Below are 14,412 nucleotides of genomic sequence, written 5' to 3'. Positions count from 1 at the left end.
CGATTGAATTCGGTTAGGTGCAACAATTGATTGTGTTCGATTTTTATTACAACAAGGTCTTGCATTCCGTGGGCATGATGAAACTGAACATTCAAAAAGTAAAGCTAATTTTCTTGAACTCCTATAATGGTTATGCAACTTTTTCAATAAAGCATTTCGATAGAGAATTTTTTCAATTTGCTTCAGATCCAAGAAATGTTCGTTTAGGCTTAGCTTCAGACGGTTTTGATCCATTTGGAAATATGAGTACTGCCTATTGCATGTGTCCATAATGCTCATACCATCAATTTACTCCCTTGGAAATGCATGAAAGAATCCAATTTTTTCATGCTTTGCCTGTACATGGACCCAAATCTCCTGAGGAAGAGATTGATGTATATTTGCAACCCTTAATTGATGAGTTGAAAGAGTTGTAGACATGGTGTGTGAACCTTTGACTGTACAGACGAGGAGTACTTTCGATTACATACATGTTTGATGTGGACCATCAATGATTTTCCTGCATATGGTGACTTTTCAGAGTGAAGTACGAAAGGATATCAAGCATGTTCTACTTGTAAAGAAGATATGTCATCGTTTGGGATAAAAGGAAAAATATCTTTTATGGGACATCGATGTTATCTTCCTTCTGATCATAGTTGGCATCGAAGTCGACAACGTGACAGAAAAACCCGAATGTAGGCCTCCACCAGTGGTAATGAGTGGAGATGAGATCTTACACCAAATAACTCCATGAACTTTCTAGTGTTAAGTAAGCATCCATCCAAGACAAATAAGAAAAGAAAACGTACTATTAACTGGAATAAGAAAAGTATGTTCTTTAAACTTTCATATTGGTCTAAACTTCTTTTGAGGCATAAGTTGGATGTCATGCATATTGAAAAAAATGTTTGTGACAACTTGCTTGGCACTTTATTAAATATTGATGGTAAAACGAAGGACACAAGCAATGCCCGTTTAAATCTAGAAGACTTGAATATACAAAAGGAGATACATTTGCAAAGGCAAAAAACTAAGCTGATAAAACCACATGCTACATATACATTAATAGGTAGCGAAAGAATAAACTTTTGTAAGTTCTTGAAATCGATTAAATTTTCGGATGGATTTGTCTCAAACATATCATAATGTGTGAGTGTCAATGATGGAAAATTATGGGGACCAAAGACTCATGACTCTCACATTTTACTTCAGCAACTTATTTTCATTGTTGTACGAGCGTACTTACATAAGGATGTGTACACAACTATAGTTGAGTTACGTAACTTTTCTGTGATTTGTGTGCGAAGACAATATATTCAATAACTTGAATCGTTTGGAAGTTGATATTGTGCTCATACTCTACAAATTTGAAAGAAATTTTCCCCCTGCATTTTTTTGACGTGATGGTACATCTTGCAGTTCATTTACCGGCTGGGACATAGATTGTTGGTCCAGTAAGCTATAGTGGGATGTATACCATAGAAAAAAGCTTGCGAACATTAAAACAATATGTATGGAACAAAGCTCGTCTTGAAGGTTCATAGCAGAAGCATTCATTATGAATGAATGTTTAACCTTCTGCTCGATGTATCTAACAGAAATAGAGACAAGATTCAATAAGAATCCACGAAATGATGACTCAATGAACATACAACTTGGTTGTGGGAACTTTGATGTATTTAAACAAAATGTGCGACTAATGAGGGGGTCAGTTGTGAGGACGCTATCTGACGATGAAAAAAGAATGTGTCATTGGTATGTTCTGAACAATTGTTGTCAAGTAAAATCGTATCGCAGGTACATATTGTTTAATCATTTACTTGTCAGTTCATATTGTATATGACTAAGTTAAAATTCCTTTTAATGTTTGATATGATTACTAAGCAGTGAACATTTGAGCTTGATAAATACCAGAGGAAAGGATAAATTAGATTTATTTAGAAGGCATTAATTAGAATTTCCTGATTGGTTTAGAACACATGTAAGTGTTGTTTTAGCTTCAAAGTATATTGTTTTACTATTAAGCTACTAGTAGTTATTATAACCTATATAACATTATGTAGATGTATTCATTATGTGAAAGAGGTGAAGCATCTGATGATCTTTACTCCATAGCGTTGGGGCCTATTAATCAAGTTCGCACTTATAGTGGTTGCTTTGTAAATGGATTACGTTTTCATTCATTAGAGTGTGACAATCGTCGAACTACTCAGAATAGTGGAATCATGGCATGTGGAGAAACCAAAGCTAATGAAACGAATTATTATGGTGTATTGTACGAGGTATTGGACTTAGAATATCCTAAGTGTAGACATGTATGCCTTTTCAAATGTAATTGGTTTGACATGGATGTCAAGAAGAACAAATTTCGTAGTGATTTAGGGTTTAGAATAATCAATGATTCTCATTTCTAGTACACTGATGACCCATACATACTACCTACTCAAGCTGTGCAAGTTTTCTACATTGACGGCCCAAAACTCCGTAATAATTGGAAAATTGTGCAAATTGTTCAAAATAAATAAGTATAGGATGTCCCAGAAGTTGAAGAATTATAAGATGATAGACTTGAGTTGTTAGAAGCACACTTCAGCCACTTGCTTAGCAGTAAAAGGATGCCTCATGGTGATAAAGTAAGAATATTTGCTTAGTCGGTCCACTATTACCAATATCGCATTCATCCCTCCTACCTTAGGTAACCCTTCAATGAAGTCCATGAACCATTCTTCCAAAATTCTTTCAGTGATTGAAATTGGCTGTAGAACTCCGGTTGGTTTAGTTGCTTCCAACTTATTTCTCTGGCATACCTCACACTCCACATATTTTTTTACATCAGCTTTCATGCCCTTCCAATACAGTTCCTCACTCATTCTTTTATAGGCCCTTAAGAATCCGGAGTGGCCTCCTAAAATGGAGTCATGAAACGTATGTAATAGGGTCGGGATCAAGGAGGATTTCTTGGACAGAACAATTCGCTTCTTTTACAGTAGGTTTCCATTCAACCATTGGAATTTATTAGACTCATTAGGAGTTTCTTTTAATTCTTCAACGATTGCCTTAAGATCCTCATCTAACTCGACTTCCTTCTCAACCACTTCCATGTTAACAATACCCGTGGTGGACATACTCCTCAATTCCACTGACTGTTCTATTTAGGAGAGGGCATCGGCTGCTTTGCTTTGAGGACTCTCTGATATGAGATGAATGTGAACTTCCTTTCCAAAAGGTAATGTCTCCACTTTTGTACCGGTCGGACCACGGCCATCAATTCCCTCTCATATATGGACTTGGTTCGAGCTCGGGGTGATAGTTTCTGATAAAAAAAAAGCTATAGGGTGGCCATTTTGAGATAGAACTACCCCTAAAGAAATCTCGGACGCATCCGTTTCAATGATGAAGGGTAGGTTCCAATCTGGTAGAGCTAGTACGGGTAGGGTTGTCATGGCCAATTTCAACTTATCGAATGCCTTTGTTGCTTCTTCCCCTTAGGAATGAGTTCTTTTCCAGTAGCTTGGTCAAAGGTCCTGACATTTCCCCATATCCTTTGACGAATCTTCTGTAGTAACTAGTCAAGCCTAAAAACCCCCTTCAATCTAGTTACATCTTTAGGTTGGGGCCAATTTACCATGTCCTTAATCTTTTCTTCATCACACGTTTTTTTTTTTTGTTGGCAACTAACTGGTTATCCCTCATTACTGCAAATACCATGCCCAAATGCTTCTCATGCTCTGTGAGGTCTGTGCTATACACAAGTATATCGTAAAAAAAAACCAATACACATCTTCTGAGAAAAGGTTTAAATACCTGATCCATTAATGATTGGAAGGTAGCTGGTGTGTTGGTGAGGTCGAACGACATGACCAAAAACTCATAGTCCTTCATCCGTATCTAATAATACCCTGATTTAAGGTCCAACTTTGAGAAGATTGTGGCCCCGTGCAACTCATCTAACAATTCCTGTATCACAGGTATTGGAAATTTATCCGATACGGTTACTTGATTTAATTTTTTGTAGTCAACGCAGAACCTCCATCATCCAACTTTCTTTCTAACCAACAAAACAGGGCTAGAGTAGGGGTTGTGATTGGGTCGTATTATCCCAACTTGGAGCATCTTGGTTACCAACTTCTCAATTTCTTCTTTCTGACCGGCAACATCAAAATACGATGGTCAACCTCCCTTTTAGGTGGTAGCCTCTTAGGTTCTTCAAATAAATCTGTGTACTACTGGAGTAAGAATTGAATCATTGAGGACTCCTCCTCATCGCCCTTCATTCTCTGTACTTCATTTGATTCCTCATCTTTCTCTGCCTCATAGCTCTGCATTTCTAGTAAGAAGCCTTGATCATCCTCCTCCCATGTTTTTTCTATGGTTTTCAAAGAACATTCAGCCCTAATAAGTGAAGGATCACCCTTGTGGATAATCTGTTTCTTTCCCATCTGAAATGTCATGATCTGGGATGGCCAATGTATCTTCATGGCTGTAATACCAAATGTTAAGATACCAACACTGATTTGGACCGAAAACACTATAAAATGGCTAAACAGAGGCGGTACTCTGATTTATTTTATTTATATATAAGCCAAAATGATTACAACGTCACAAGATGAAAAGAAATCAACAAAGAACAACAAAGAAAAGAATATACCAGTCTCCTTGATTAAGAGACTCTTGCGGCTACAGTAGCCCTACACCTTAAGAAGATAAAAAAAATACCCTCGCTACCTCATACCTAACAATAGCTATTTATAGGCTCACTTATCTTTCAACCCAGTGGGCCCTACCCAACACGATCTTCCTTCCAATCATTCCTCAATAATACTATTCTGTGCAGTTACCTTTCTACCCCTCCTCCTATAGGTGTGGATAATTGGGGGCCTTATAGAAAGCACCTGTTGGGGGCCTTCTTTTGAAGTATATCAGCACTATTGAGGGACCCAAAAATCATCATCCAAATCAGAATATTAACTCTCTGGAGGCTGGAGGACTTCCATAAGGCTTTAAATAAACGATTATCCATTTGGTGAATTGAATGCAAATTGGTCGAGAGAGATTTAACCGTAAACCAGCCATGGGGTCAATAGACCAAATTTTGTGATCTTCGAAATCAAGAACTTGTTCATCTAAGAGAACGGAGAGTAATGATTCAAATTCGACAATTTCAACATCTTTTAAACTTCTTCTAAGTGATAGGGATCAAAAGAAGGTAGCAAAATCCCAATGATCGACAATCGAGCCTTGGGGAAGTAAGACTTACCATAACTATAGGTCATTGGCTTAAGCTTTTGGATTAAGGGGTGATTTATCGAAAAGTATTAGAACTAAGTACTTGAAGCCTTTGGCTGGAGCATGGCCATGCCTAGGAATATCCTTCGTATATTATAATTGAATTTTGTGGTCATGCATGGCCATGTCTGAAAACTCTACCAGCAGAATTACTTTTTGGTTGGGAGGGCCAGGTGTAAGTTTCCATTGACTCATTGTCAGTTTCCTAATGATGTAATCTTCTTTTAATTTAAGGTAGGGAGGAGGCTTTTGTGAACCAAAACTAGCTTGTGTTATTTTTCAGTCTACTTTTGGATTGAAGGTAAACAGAGAAAAAAGTTGGATTCTGGCATTCATTGTGATTTGGTGGAGTTGAATAGGTGGCAGAACTAATAGGGTTTAACTTAGCAAGTTGTAAATAGTAATCCAACCATGGCTAGTATTGACTGAAGAGGGGAGTTTCTTTTTGGTTTTTTCTTTTTGAACGAAGTACTGGTTGAAAAGGGAAGTTATTTGTCACCGGATAAAAATAAGGGTAAATTGCAAAAAAAACACTCTTAAAATATAGTGATAGTTGCAATCACACCCTCAAACTTATCCAAATTTTCAAATTTAACTCTCAAACATACATAATTGTATAAATTATACTAATTATATAAGTTTGATTATTCAATTTTTATCATTCGCGTAACCAAATTTTAGAATTATTGTAAGCTTGTTGAGGGTCCAATTTAACACTTTTAAAAGTTTAGGAGTTCAATTGTTGTTATTGAAAGTTTGAGGGTGTAATTGCAATTGTCACCCTACTTTAGGGGTGTTTTTTGCAATTTACCCCAAAAATAAATATAACTATGCAATGTATTAAGGAAAACCTAACCCATAGGCAGAAGCTTAGCCCTTGTACTTTTCAATGGAATAACAAAATCACATAATTTGAAGAGTTACATATAGACCTAGGTAAAATAGGAAAACAAGCAATTATAACGCAAGTAAACTGATGTTATGGTGGTGTTTACATAATCGCAGCATACTAATAATGTGAAAGACTAGAAACAAAATTCAGCTAAGACCAACTTGCAACGTCAATCCATTTTACATCTTTATGTTTTTCTATCCTTTTTTGCAACCCCTCCCCTTTGCTCTTACATGCTTTTTTTTCTTTTTAACTGGGCTGCCCATTGGATCATCTTGTATTTTTTTTATTCTAAACAATAGAAAGGAAGGGACAAGGATCATCATGCCCTTGTCAAATTTAAACATTTGCAGGTGTTGTACTATATAAAGCATCAAAGATACCATTAAGAAAAATTAACTACATGACTGACGGATGCTGAAATGTGCAAAAACGCACTCAGATCCAAGCCTAAGAGCCCCCCATAACACAGCTTAAGAAAAGAAAACTACGAACTTGGATACGGACTTGAAAGCCACAAAAACACTAACAAATAATCCAAAATGAGACAACAAATACAACATTAAAGTGAACTGTAGACTACTGGCTAAACATAATACCAAACACCATTTCTATTCATAAATGATAAAAATGGTTAAAACCCTGGAAAGTATCATATACGAGCACAGATTGGCATATATATGTAATAACAACCTCTGCAGCAAACTATAAACAAATGAGCAACCACATACCTAAAATTACATGCCAGGCAATGAACTTTTCAATGGTTGATCCCTGTGGCTGCCATGAAAAATTTGTTAGGAGCTCTACCAATTGTGTGACCAATGCAGGCCATGAGAAATATACATCTAACATCCACTCTACACATGAGGTCGTAATTGGCTGTAAAATTCAGTGAAGTCAAGGCGAAATAGGAGAAACTTCAAATCAACGTGTTGTTGCAAAGGCAGCTGAGAAATGAATTCCTCGAGCAATGAAGAATACTCTTTAGCTAATGCAGCTAGATCTTGTTCAACATTCCGAAGAAATTCACCAGCGCGTTGTGTTAAAGCCTTCTTGCCATCTGCTATCCAGGGCTAGTTCATTCTTCATGTAACGATTCAACTCTCTCTATTAAGCTGAAAACATGTTGGGCAGCTAGTTCTACAATTTTAAAGATAATAAAAACAAACAGATAATATTTAAGTTCAAAACCATAAAAAGCAGAAGCAAAACTGTGTTACCATATGACATGTCACGAATTCTTTTTGTGGCTCACCGATTTTTCTCTATCTTTACCTTTGTCTGAAATATTAAACATAGAAAATGATGAGTATAAACACATACTCAATAAAGGACCCACTATTAGTCCTGCTCCCAAATACAAGCTATCCAGTGAACCCTAGGAACTCATCTGGTATTCGGTGAACCCAAAGGAACACCTAAGAGAAATTGGTCTTTGGTGACTCATTAAGGTTTTCTTGTGAGGTGAGAAAGAAGATAAATGCATGGAAACAAGACGGTTTAAATATAATAAGAATAATACTAATATAATATCATTATTATTATTAATATATTTCTTTTCCTTTTCCATTTCCAAATTAACCAAATCCTTTCTCTTTCCTCATTTATTCTTTTTAGGTTGATTATCCTTTTTATATTCATTTTTTAATATTTTAAAACCATTCTTAGCTTTTATTTTAGTTTTTAAAAAAATTTCTTCCCTCGTGGTTTCTTCTTCAACTTTATCACCTAATTTTTTAGGCAAGTTTTGTGATTTATTTTTTTCTCGTTTTAGAGTTTGTTATTTATGCATTTACTTCTCATTTTTCAAATCATTCTGTTTTTTTTGTATTAGATCCTTTATTTTATATTTATTTTATTAATTCTTGAAATAATTTATGGATCTTAAGTCCTTGTTAGGTTATTTAAATTATGATATTGTTCTTATATGTCGTCAATTTCTTCTTGATTTATTCTCGTTGTCGTGTTATTGTAGATTTAAGTTGAAATCTAAGTTGAGAAATATTTTAAAAGAAAATCAACAGAGTCATCATCGTTTTTGAAGAAAAGTAATAATAGTTAGGGGAGGTATATCACTAAAGTAAATTTAGAAGATTTACCACCAAGTCTTAATTTAAGAACTAGAATTCGTAATTATAATTGTAGAATTTGAGATCAAGTTCGTAGAACATATCTACAAAAAGGACCTTACCAACCTCCAAGTTATAGTCAAGAAAGTTTAATTCAATTTAGTTTACTGAATATTCTAGTTGGTTGGAATATAGTATTTCAAAAGATGTTGCCTATTGTTTATGTTATTAATTCAAACCAGAAGTTGGAGAACAATCAGAACGTGACAATTTTGTTGGTGAAGGATTTTCACATTGGAAGAAAAAAGAGAAATTGCAAACTCATGTTAGAAGACTAAATAATGCACATAACCAAGTTTGGGGCAAATGTGAAGCTCTTTTAAGTCAAAACAACAAATTACAACATTTTTTAACATATTTATGATCAAGTAAGAATTTACTATCGATTGAATTCGGTTAGGTGCAACAATTGATTGTGCTCGATTTTTATTACAACAAGGTCTTGCATTCCGTGGGCATGATGAAACTGAACATTCGAAAAGTAAAGCTAATTTTCTTGAACTCCTATAATGGTTATGCAACTTTTTCAATAAAGCATTTCGATAGAGAATTTTTTCAATTTGCTTCAGATCCAAGAAATGTTCGTTTAGGCTTAGCTTCAAACAGTTTTGATCCATTTAAAAATATGAGTACTGCCTATTGCATGTGTCCATAATGCTCATACCATCAATTTACTCCCTTGGAAATGCATGAAAGAATCCAATTTTTTCATGCTTTGCCTGTACATGGACCAAAATCTCCTGAGGAAGAGATTGATGTATATTTGCAACCCTTAATTGATGAGTTGAAAGAGTTGTAGACATGGTGTGTGAACCTTTGACTGTACAGACGAGGAGTACTTTCGATTACATACATGTTTGTTGTGGACTATCAATGATTTTCCTGCATATGGTGACTTTTCAGAGTGAAGTACGAAAGGATATCAAGCATGTTCTACTTGTAAAGAAGATATGCCATCGTTTGGGATAAAAGGAAAAAATATCTTTTATGGGACATCAATGCTATCTTCCTTCTGATCATAGTTGGCATCGAAGTCGACAACGTGACAAAAAAAACCCGAATGTAGGCCTCCACCAGTGGTAATGAGTGGAGATGAGATCTTACACCAAATAACTCCATGAACTTTTCAGTGTTAAGTAAGCATCCATCCAAGACAAATAGGAAAAGAAAACGTACTATTAACTGGAATAAGAAAAGTATGTTCTTTAAACTTTCATATTGGTCTAAACTTCTTTTGAGGCATAAGTTGGATGTCATGCATATTGAAAAAAATGTTTGTGACAACTTGCTTGGCACTTTATTAAATATTGATGGTAAAATGAAGGACACAATCAATGCCCGTTTAAATCTAGAAGACTTGAATATACAAAAGGAGATACATTTGCAAAGGCAAAAAACTAAGCTGATAAAACCACATGCTACATATACATTAATAGGTAGCGAAAGAATAGACTTTTGTAAGTTCTTGAAATCGATTAAATTTTCGGATGGATTTGTCTCAAACATATCATGATGTGTGAGTGTCAATGATGGAAAATTATGGGGACCAAAGACTCATGACTCTCACATTTTACTTCAACAACTTATCTTCATTGTTGTACGAGCGTACTTACATAAGGATGTGTACACAACTATATGAGTTACGTAACTTTTCTGTGATTTGTGTGCGAAGACAATACATTCAATAACTTGAATCGTTTGGAAGTTGATATTGTGCTCATACTCTACAAATTTGAAAGAAATTTTTCCCCTGCATTTTTTGACATGATGGTACATCTTGCAGTTCATTTACCGGCTGGGACATAGATTGTTGGTCCAGTAAGCTTATTTTTCTATCCTTTTTTGCAACCCCTCCCCTTTGCTCTTACATGCTTTTTTTTCTTTTTAACTGGGCTGCCCATTGGATCATCTTGTATTTTTTTTATTCTAAACAATAGAAAGGAAGGGACAAGGATCATCATGCCCTTGTCAAATTTAAACATTTGCAGGTGTTGAACTATATAAAGCATCAAAGATACCATTAAGAAAAATTAACTACATGACTGACGGATGCTGAAATGTGCAAAAACGCACTCAGATCCAAGCCTAAGAGCCCCCCATAACACAGCTTAAGAAAGAAAACTACGAACTTGGATACGGACTTGAAAGCCACAAAAACACTAACAAATAATCCAAAATGAGACAACAAATACAACATTAAAGTGAACTGTAGACTACTGGGCTAAACATAATACCAAACACCATTTCTATTCATAAATGATAAAAATGGTTAAAACCCTGGAAAGTATCATATACGAGCACAGATTGGCATATATATGTAATAACAACCTCTGCAGCAAACTATAAACAAATGAGCAACCACATACCTAAAATTACATGCCAGGCAATGAACTTTTCAATGGTTGATCCCTGTGGCTGCCATGAAAAATTTGTTAGGAGCTCTACCAATTGTGTGACCAATGCAGGCCATGAGAAATATACATCTGACATCCACTCTACACATGAGGTCGTAATTGGCTGTAAAATTCAGTGAAGTCAAGGCGAAATAGGAGAAACTTCAAATCAACGTGTTGTTGCAAAGGCAGCTGAGAAATGAATTCCTCGAGCAATGAAGAATACTCTTTAGCTAATGCAGCTAGATCTTGTTCAACATTCCGAAGAAATTCACCAGCGCGTTGTGTTAAAGCCTTCTTGCCATCTGCTATCCATGATGCTGTTTCTAAAGATCTTTCTGTCGTACGAGATTTTTTACTCTTGTCTCTAGAGGGTAAAGATGATTCTATTGTTCTACATGAGAAAAAGAGATATACTGATTACAAGAAGAAAGGAATAGTACATAGAAACACATTAAAATAAATAAATAAAAATATAATATTACCTGCATTGTAATTCATGTATTCCCTCGTACAACCTGTCCGCATGACTTCGAAATCGCAAAATTATATCAAATAAGACAAAAAGTGACTTGCAAAGTGTCTGAGATTGTTCTCCAAGAAGAGATTTCTCAAAGATCGAATGAAGATACTTTTCATGAGCGGCAAGTAAATCATCCAGATCCATTGCTGCTTCCATTTCATTTGAAAAGTCAGACCATGATACCTCCAAAACTTCAAACATTATGTAGTACTGCAAGTTTGTAACAAAATGATTCATCTCAACCCAAAGGACCTGGCATCGCCTCAATGTTGACAGTAATTGCAACTTAACCCCATGGTGCAGCTTAGTTAATGAACAGGACGTGATGCAGTTAGGTTTCATGGTCTTCCAAGTACCTATAAGTGCATGCTCAACACGTCTAAGCTTCCACAGGAAATTAAAAATCCTTAAATATTTTGACATGACAGACTCTGTGAATACAGTATCTAGCGGAACTCTTGCCTCATATTCTAATGAGAACACATCCCAACCCCTATCTCCAGTTCCATGAGGCATCATCTTAACCTTCAATCTATCCAAGATGTCTGGATCATCATACTGAGCATTAGAGGACCGAATTGCTGTTTCCAGGAGACCAGATAACTTAAATGAGCTAATAGCATTAGCAGGCTCAGAAAGCTCAGGTCCAACAATATCCATCAAATATTGGACAAAATCTCCTTGTCCTAATAGTAAATAGCGCTTAATTGCTAGACAATGGTCTTTGAACTTATATCGCTTGTGCATTACATCCAACAAATGTTTGTCTATTCTTTTTGCAGCTTCGTCTACCAAAGATTCAAGGGCATCTGTTTCACCATATCCAAGACCTCCCCTTTTAGTAGTAGTCCCAGCAGCTGCTGCTGCTTCTGTTGCAGCATCAGCCCATCCCATATCCTCACAACAGACACGAAGGAAATTAATGGATTTCCCAGTCCTCAAAATACGTTGGGCTAGAGATTGTGAAATAAAAGATGGAAGCATGCCAGCGTGAAGCCTATAACCTTCCCTCCAGAGAGATTCAGCTTTCACTTGTTGGCCAACAACAAAAAACTCAGAAAAAATGTCTTCCAACTCCCCTTCTAAAACCCAACTCCTCACCATCTCAAAAAGGGGAGAGCATACACGTCGCAGCAAACGCCTCATGAATTCAAGCACCAAAGGGTCACCATGTTGAGCGTGTAAATGGATGGCCCCAGCCATTGTCCCGCCCTTCAAGACTCTACACTTGTCAACCAATACAGCCATCAGCCTCATTTTCGCCATTGGCTCAGCAAACCAAACTGCCAATCTCCTCAAAGACAAATAGTTTCCTGAACTTGCTGCCTCTGAAACCAAAGGTATTGGATTCATAGACTGGGCTTCGAGAATGGCCAACAGTTTATAGTATTCTGAGAGCTCATCCTGCAATGCAGCACAAAAGGCATGTCCAACAGTCCCAATATCTTCAGCTGGAAAACGTTCCATACTCTCTGATATATAACCTTTAACCTTCCTAAACAGCCACCCCATTTCACAAAGCTTGCGAACCATCGTCCTAGTAGCTCTGGAAGCCTTAACTAAATTGGATAGAACATACCCATCAGAATTATTGTCAAATTTCACATACTTCCCATCAATTCCTTGACAAGCATACAACACATCCCTCACCAAAACCTCTTCAGTCACTTCATTTTCCTCCTTCAGCAAATTAGAAAACTCCTTAAAAGCAACGTCACGAAGATTCTCAGGGTCTTTCGCAACCAACAAAACCCCCTTCTGCCACTCCTTCTCCGGGGCCGCCCCAGACTTCTTGCCCAAAACAGGATCACTCGCTACTAAATTAGGCAAAAGCATTGAAGATTCAAACTGGGTCTGTCTACATTTGCGATCTTCGGCCACAATTTTGAGCAAGTAAAGCACAGCCCACTTATTATTCACACTCCCAGGCCCAGTTTTAGATGCAAACTTAGTGTAAAGATCAGCGAAAGTGAGGGCCTGAGAAGACTTACCCTCAGTGGCGAGTCTCCTTTTGATGGACTCAGCAATGGCGGCAGCATCAGGAGCAATGGAGGGAGTCATACGGCTAGTGAGAATGCGAATTGCATAGCGAAGAGATTTTTGGAAATCAGAGGAAGTAGGGCTGGAATTGGAGGTGGGATTGTGGGAAAGAAGACGAAGAACAAGGTCCTTAATGAGATCAAGGACTTTAGTGGAATCGTCTTCTTCCATTGGAGGGGGAGAAATGAAGAAGGCGTGAGAGAAAATGGGAGAGTAAGCGTAGAAGGAAGAAAAGGGAAAGAAGGTATGTGTTTAAACAATAATAATTGAAAGATGTGATCGAAAGTGTATTTCGTGTAATGGGTCATTTTGATTTTGTTTGTGGGCGCGGATTTCATTTCATCTCTTGCTTTGGGGTTTGCTTCCAAGGGCTTCTCCGTCTCTATTTTTGAACTTTCTAATTCTATGTTACGTTTTATTTTTATTTGAAAATGGTACAAATCGCCCACATCCAATTATGGGAAATTTGTACTAATCTTCTAAATATTTTATCAAAATGCCAAATCACCTCTCTTTTTTTTTCTAATTCTATGTTACCTTTTCCTTCTTCTTGCCTTTCATTTGATATTATTGAAACTTCTTCCAATATAGTGACGCTTTCTCTCACTCATTCTCATCTTCAATACTCCCAAACACCTTGCTACATTTGAAATTCATAATCACTTTGCAAAATCATCCATCTGTTGTACACAATTTGAATTCGCACGGTCAATCCTTGTACCTCATCTGGTTTCTGTTGGAATTTATATCCTAAAACTCGTATATAGTAAATATAATTCATTGACCGTTATTTATAAAGTGTTAGTATTATAATTTCAATAAATGTTATTGATTATACTATTAGTTTTGTCTTAATAACTCAAATCTAATAAACTAACATCCTAAACTGTTACAGTATGTAGAGACATAAAGAAATTAATGTTCGAGATCAATTTAAAGGGTCTATAGTATAGAGATAAGGTACCCTAGTATAGAGATAAGGTTGGGTACCTTATCCCAGTAACACTATGAATATGGCTCACTTTATATTTGATACAAATACAATGATCCAACGCGTTCATGTAGATGACATGCGAGTAAGGGTATTAAATGCAATAAGTTTGCATAAGACTTGACCACAAAATAGTAACCACTAAATGTAACTCTATTAACTAGTTGGGTTTC

At 36.3% G+C, this 14,412-nt stretch overlaps 1 protein-coding gene across 2 annotated transcripts; it reads right to left on the bottom strand.

Moving 5' to 3' along the window:
* Positions 1-6,520: 6,520 nt before the first annotated feature.
* Positions 6,521-13,565, bottom strand: LOC101210691 (gamma-tubulin complex component 3). Of its 2 annotated transcripts, none has more exons than XM_031884338.1 (3): positions 11,171-13,565; positions 10,980-11,079; positions 6,521-7,212 (listed from the first exon to the last, which is right to left on the bottom strand). In XM_031884338.1, the coding sequence occupies exons 1-3, from the start codon at positions 13,417-13,419 to the stop codon at positions 7,021-7,023; spliced, it is 2,541 nt and encodes an 846-aa protein (XP_031740198.1). In that variant the 5' UTR covers positions 13,420-13,565; the 3' UTR covers positions 6,521-7,020. The 2 variants fall into 2 exon arrangements, with proteins under 2 accessions (XP_031740198.1, XP_031740197.1); XM_031884337.1 differs by having other exon boundaries at positions 6,521-7,193; positions 10,961-11,079; positions 11,171-13,564.
* Positions 13,566-14,412: the final 847 nt, after the last annotated feature.

This window comes from Cucumis sativus, chromosome 4 (genome assembly GCF_000004075.3).
Source record: "Cucumis sativus cultivar 9930 chromosome 4, Cucumber_9930_V3, whole genome shotgun sequence".
Taxonomy (NCBI): Eukaryota; Viridiplantae; Streptophyta; class Magnoliopsida; order Cucurbitales; family Cucurbitaceae; genus Cucumis; species Cucumis sativus.
The sequence above is the reverse complement of the archived record's forward strand: the minus strand, read 5'-3'. Positions and strand labels throughout refer to the sequence as shown.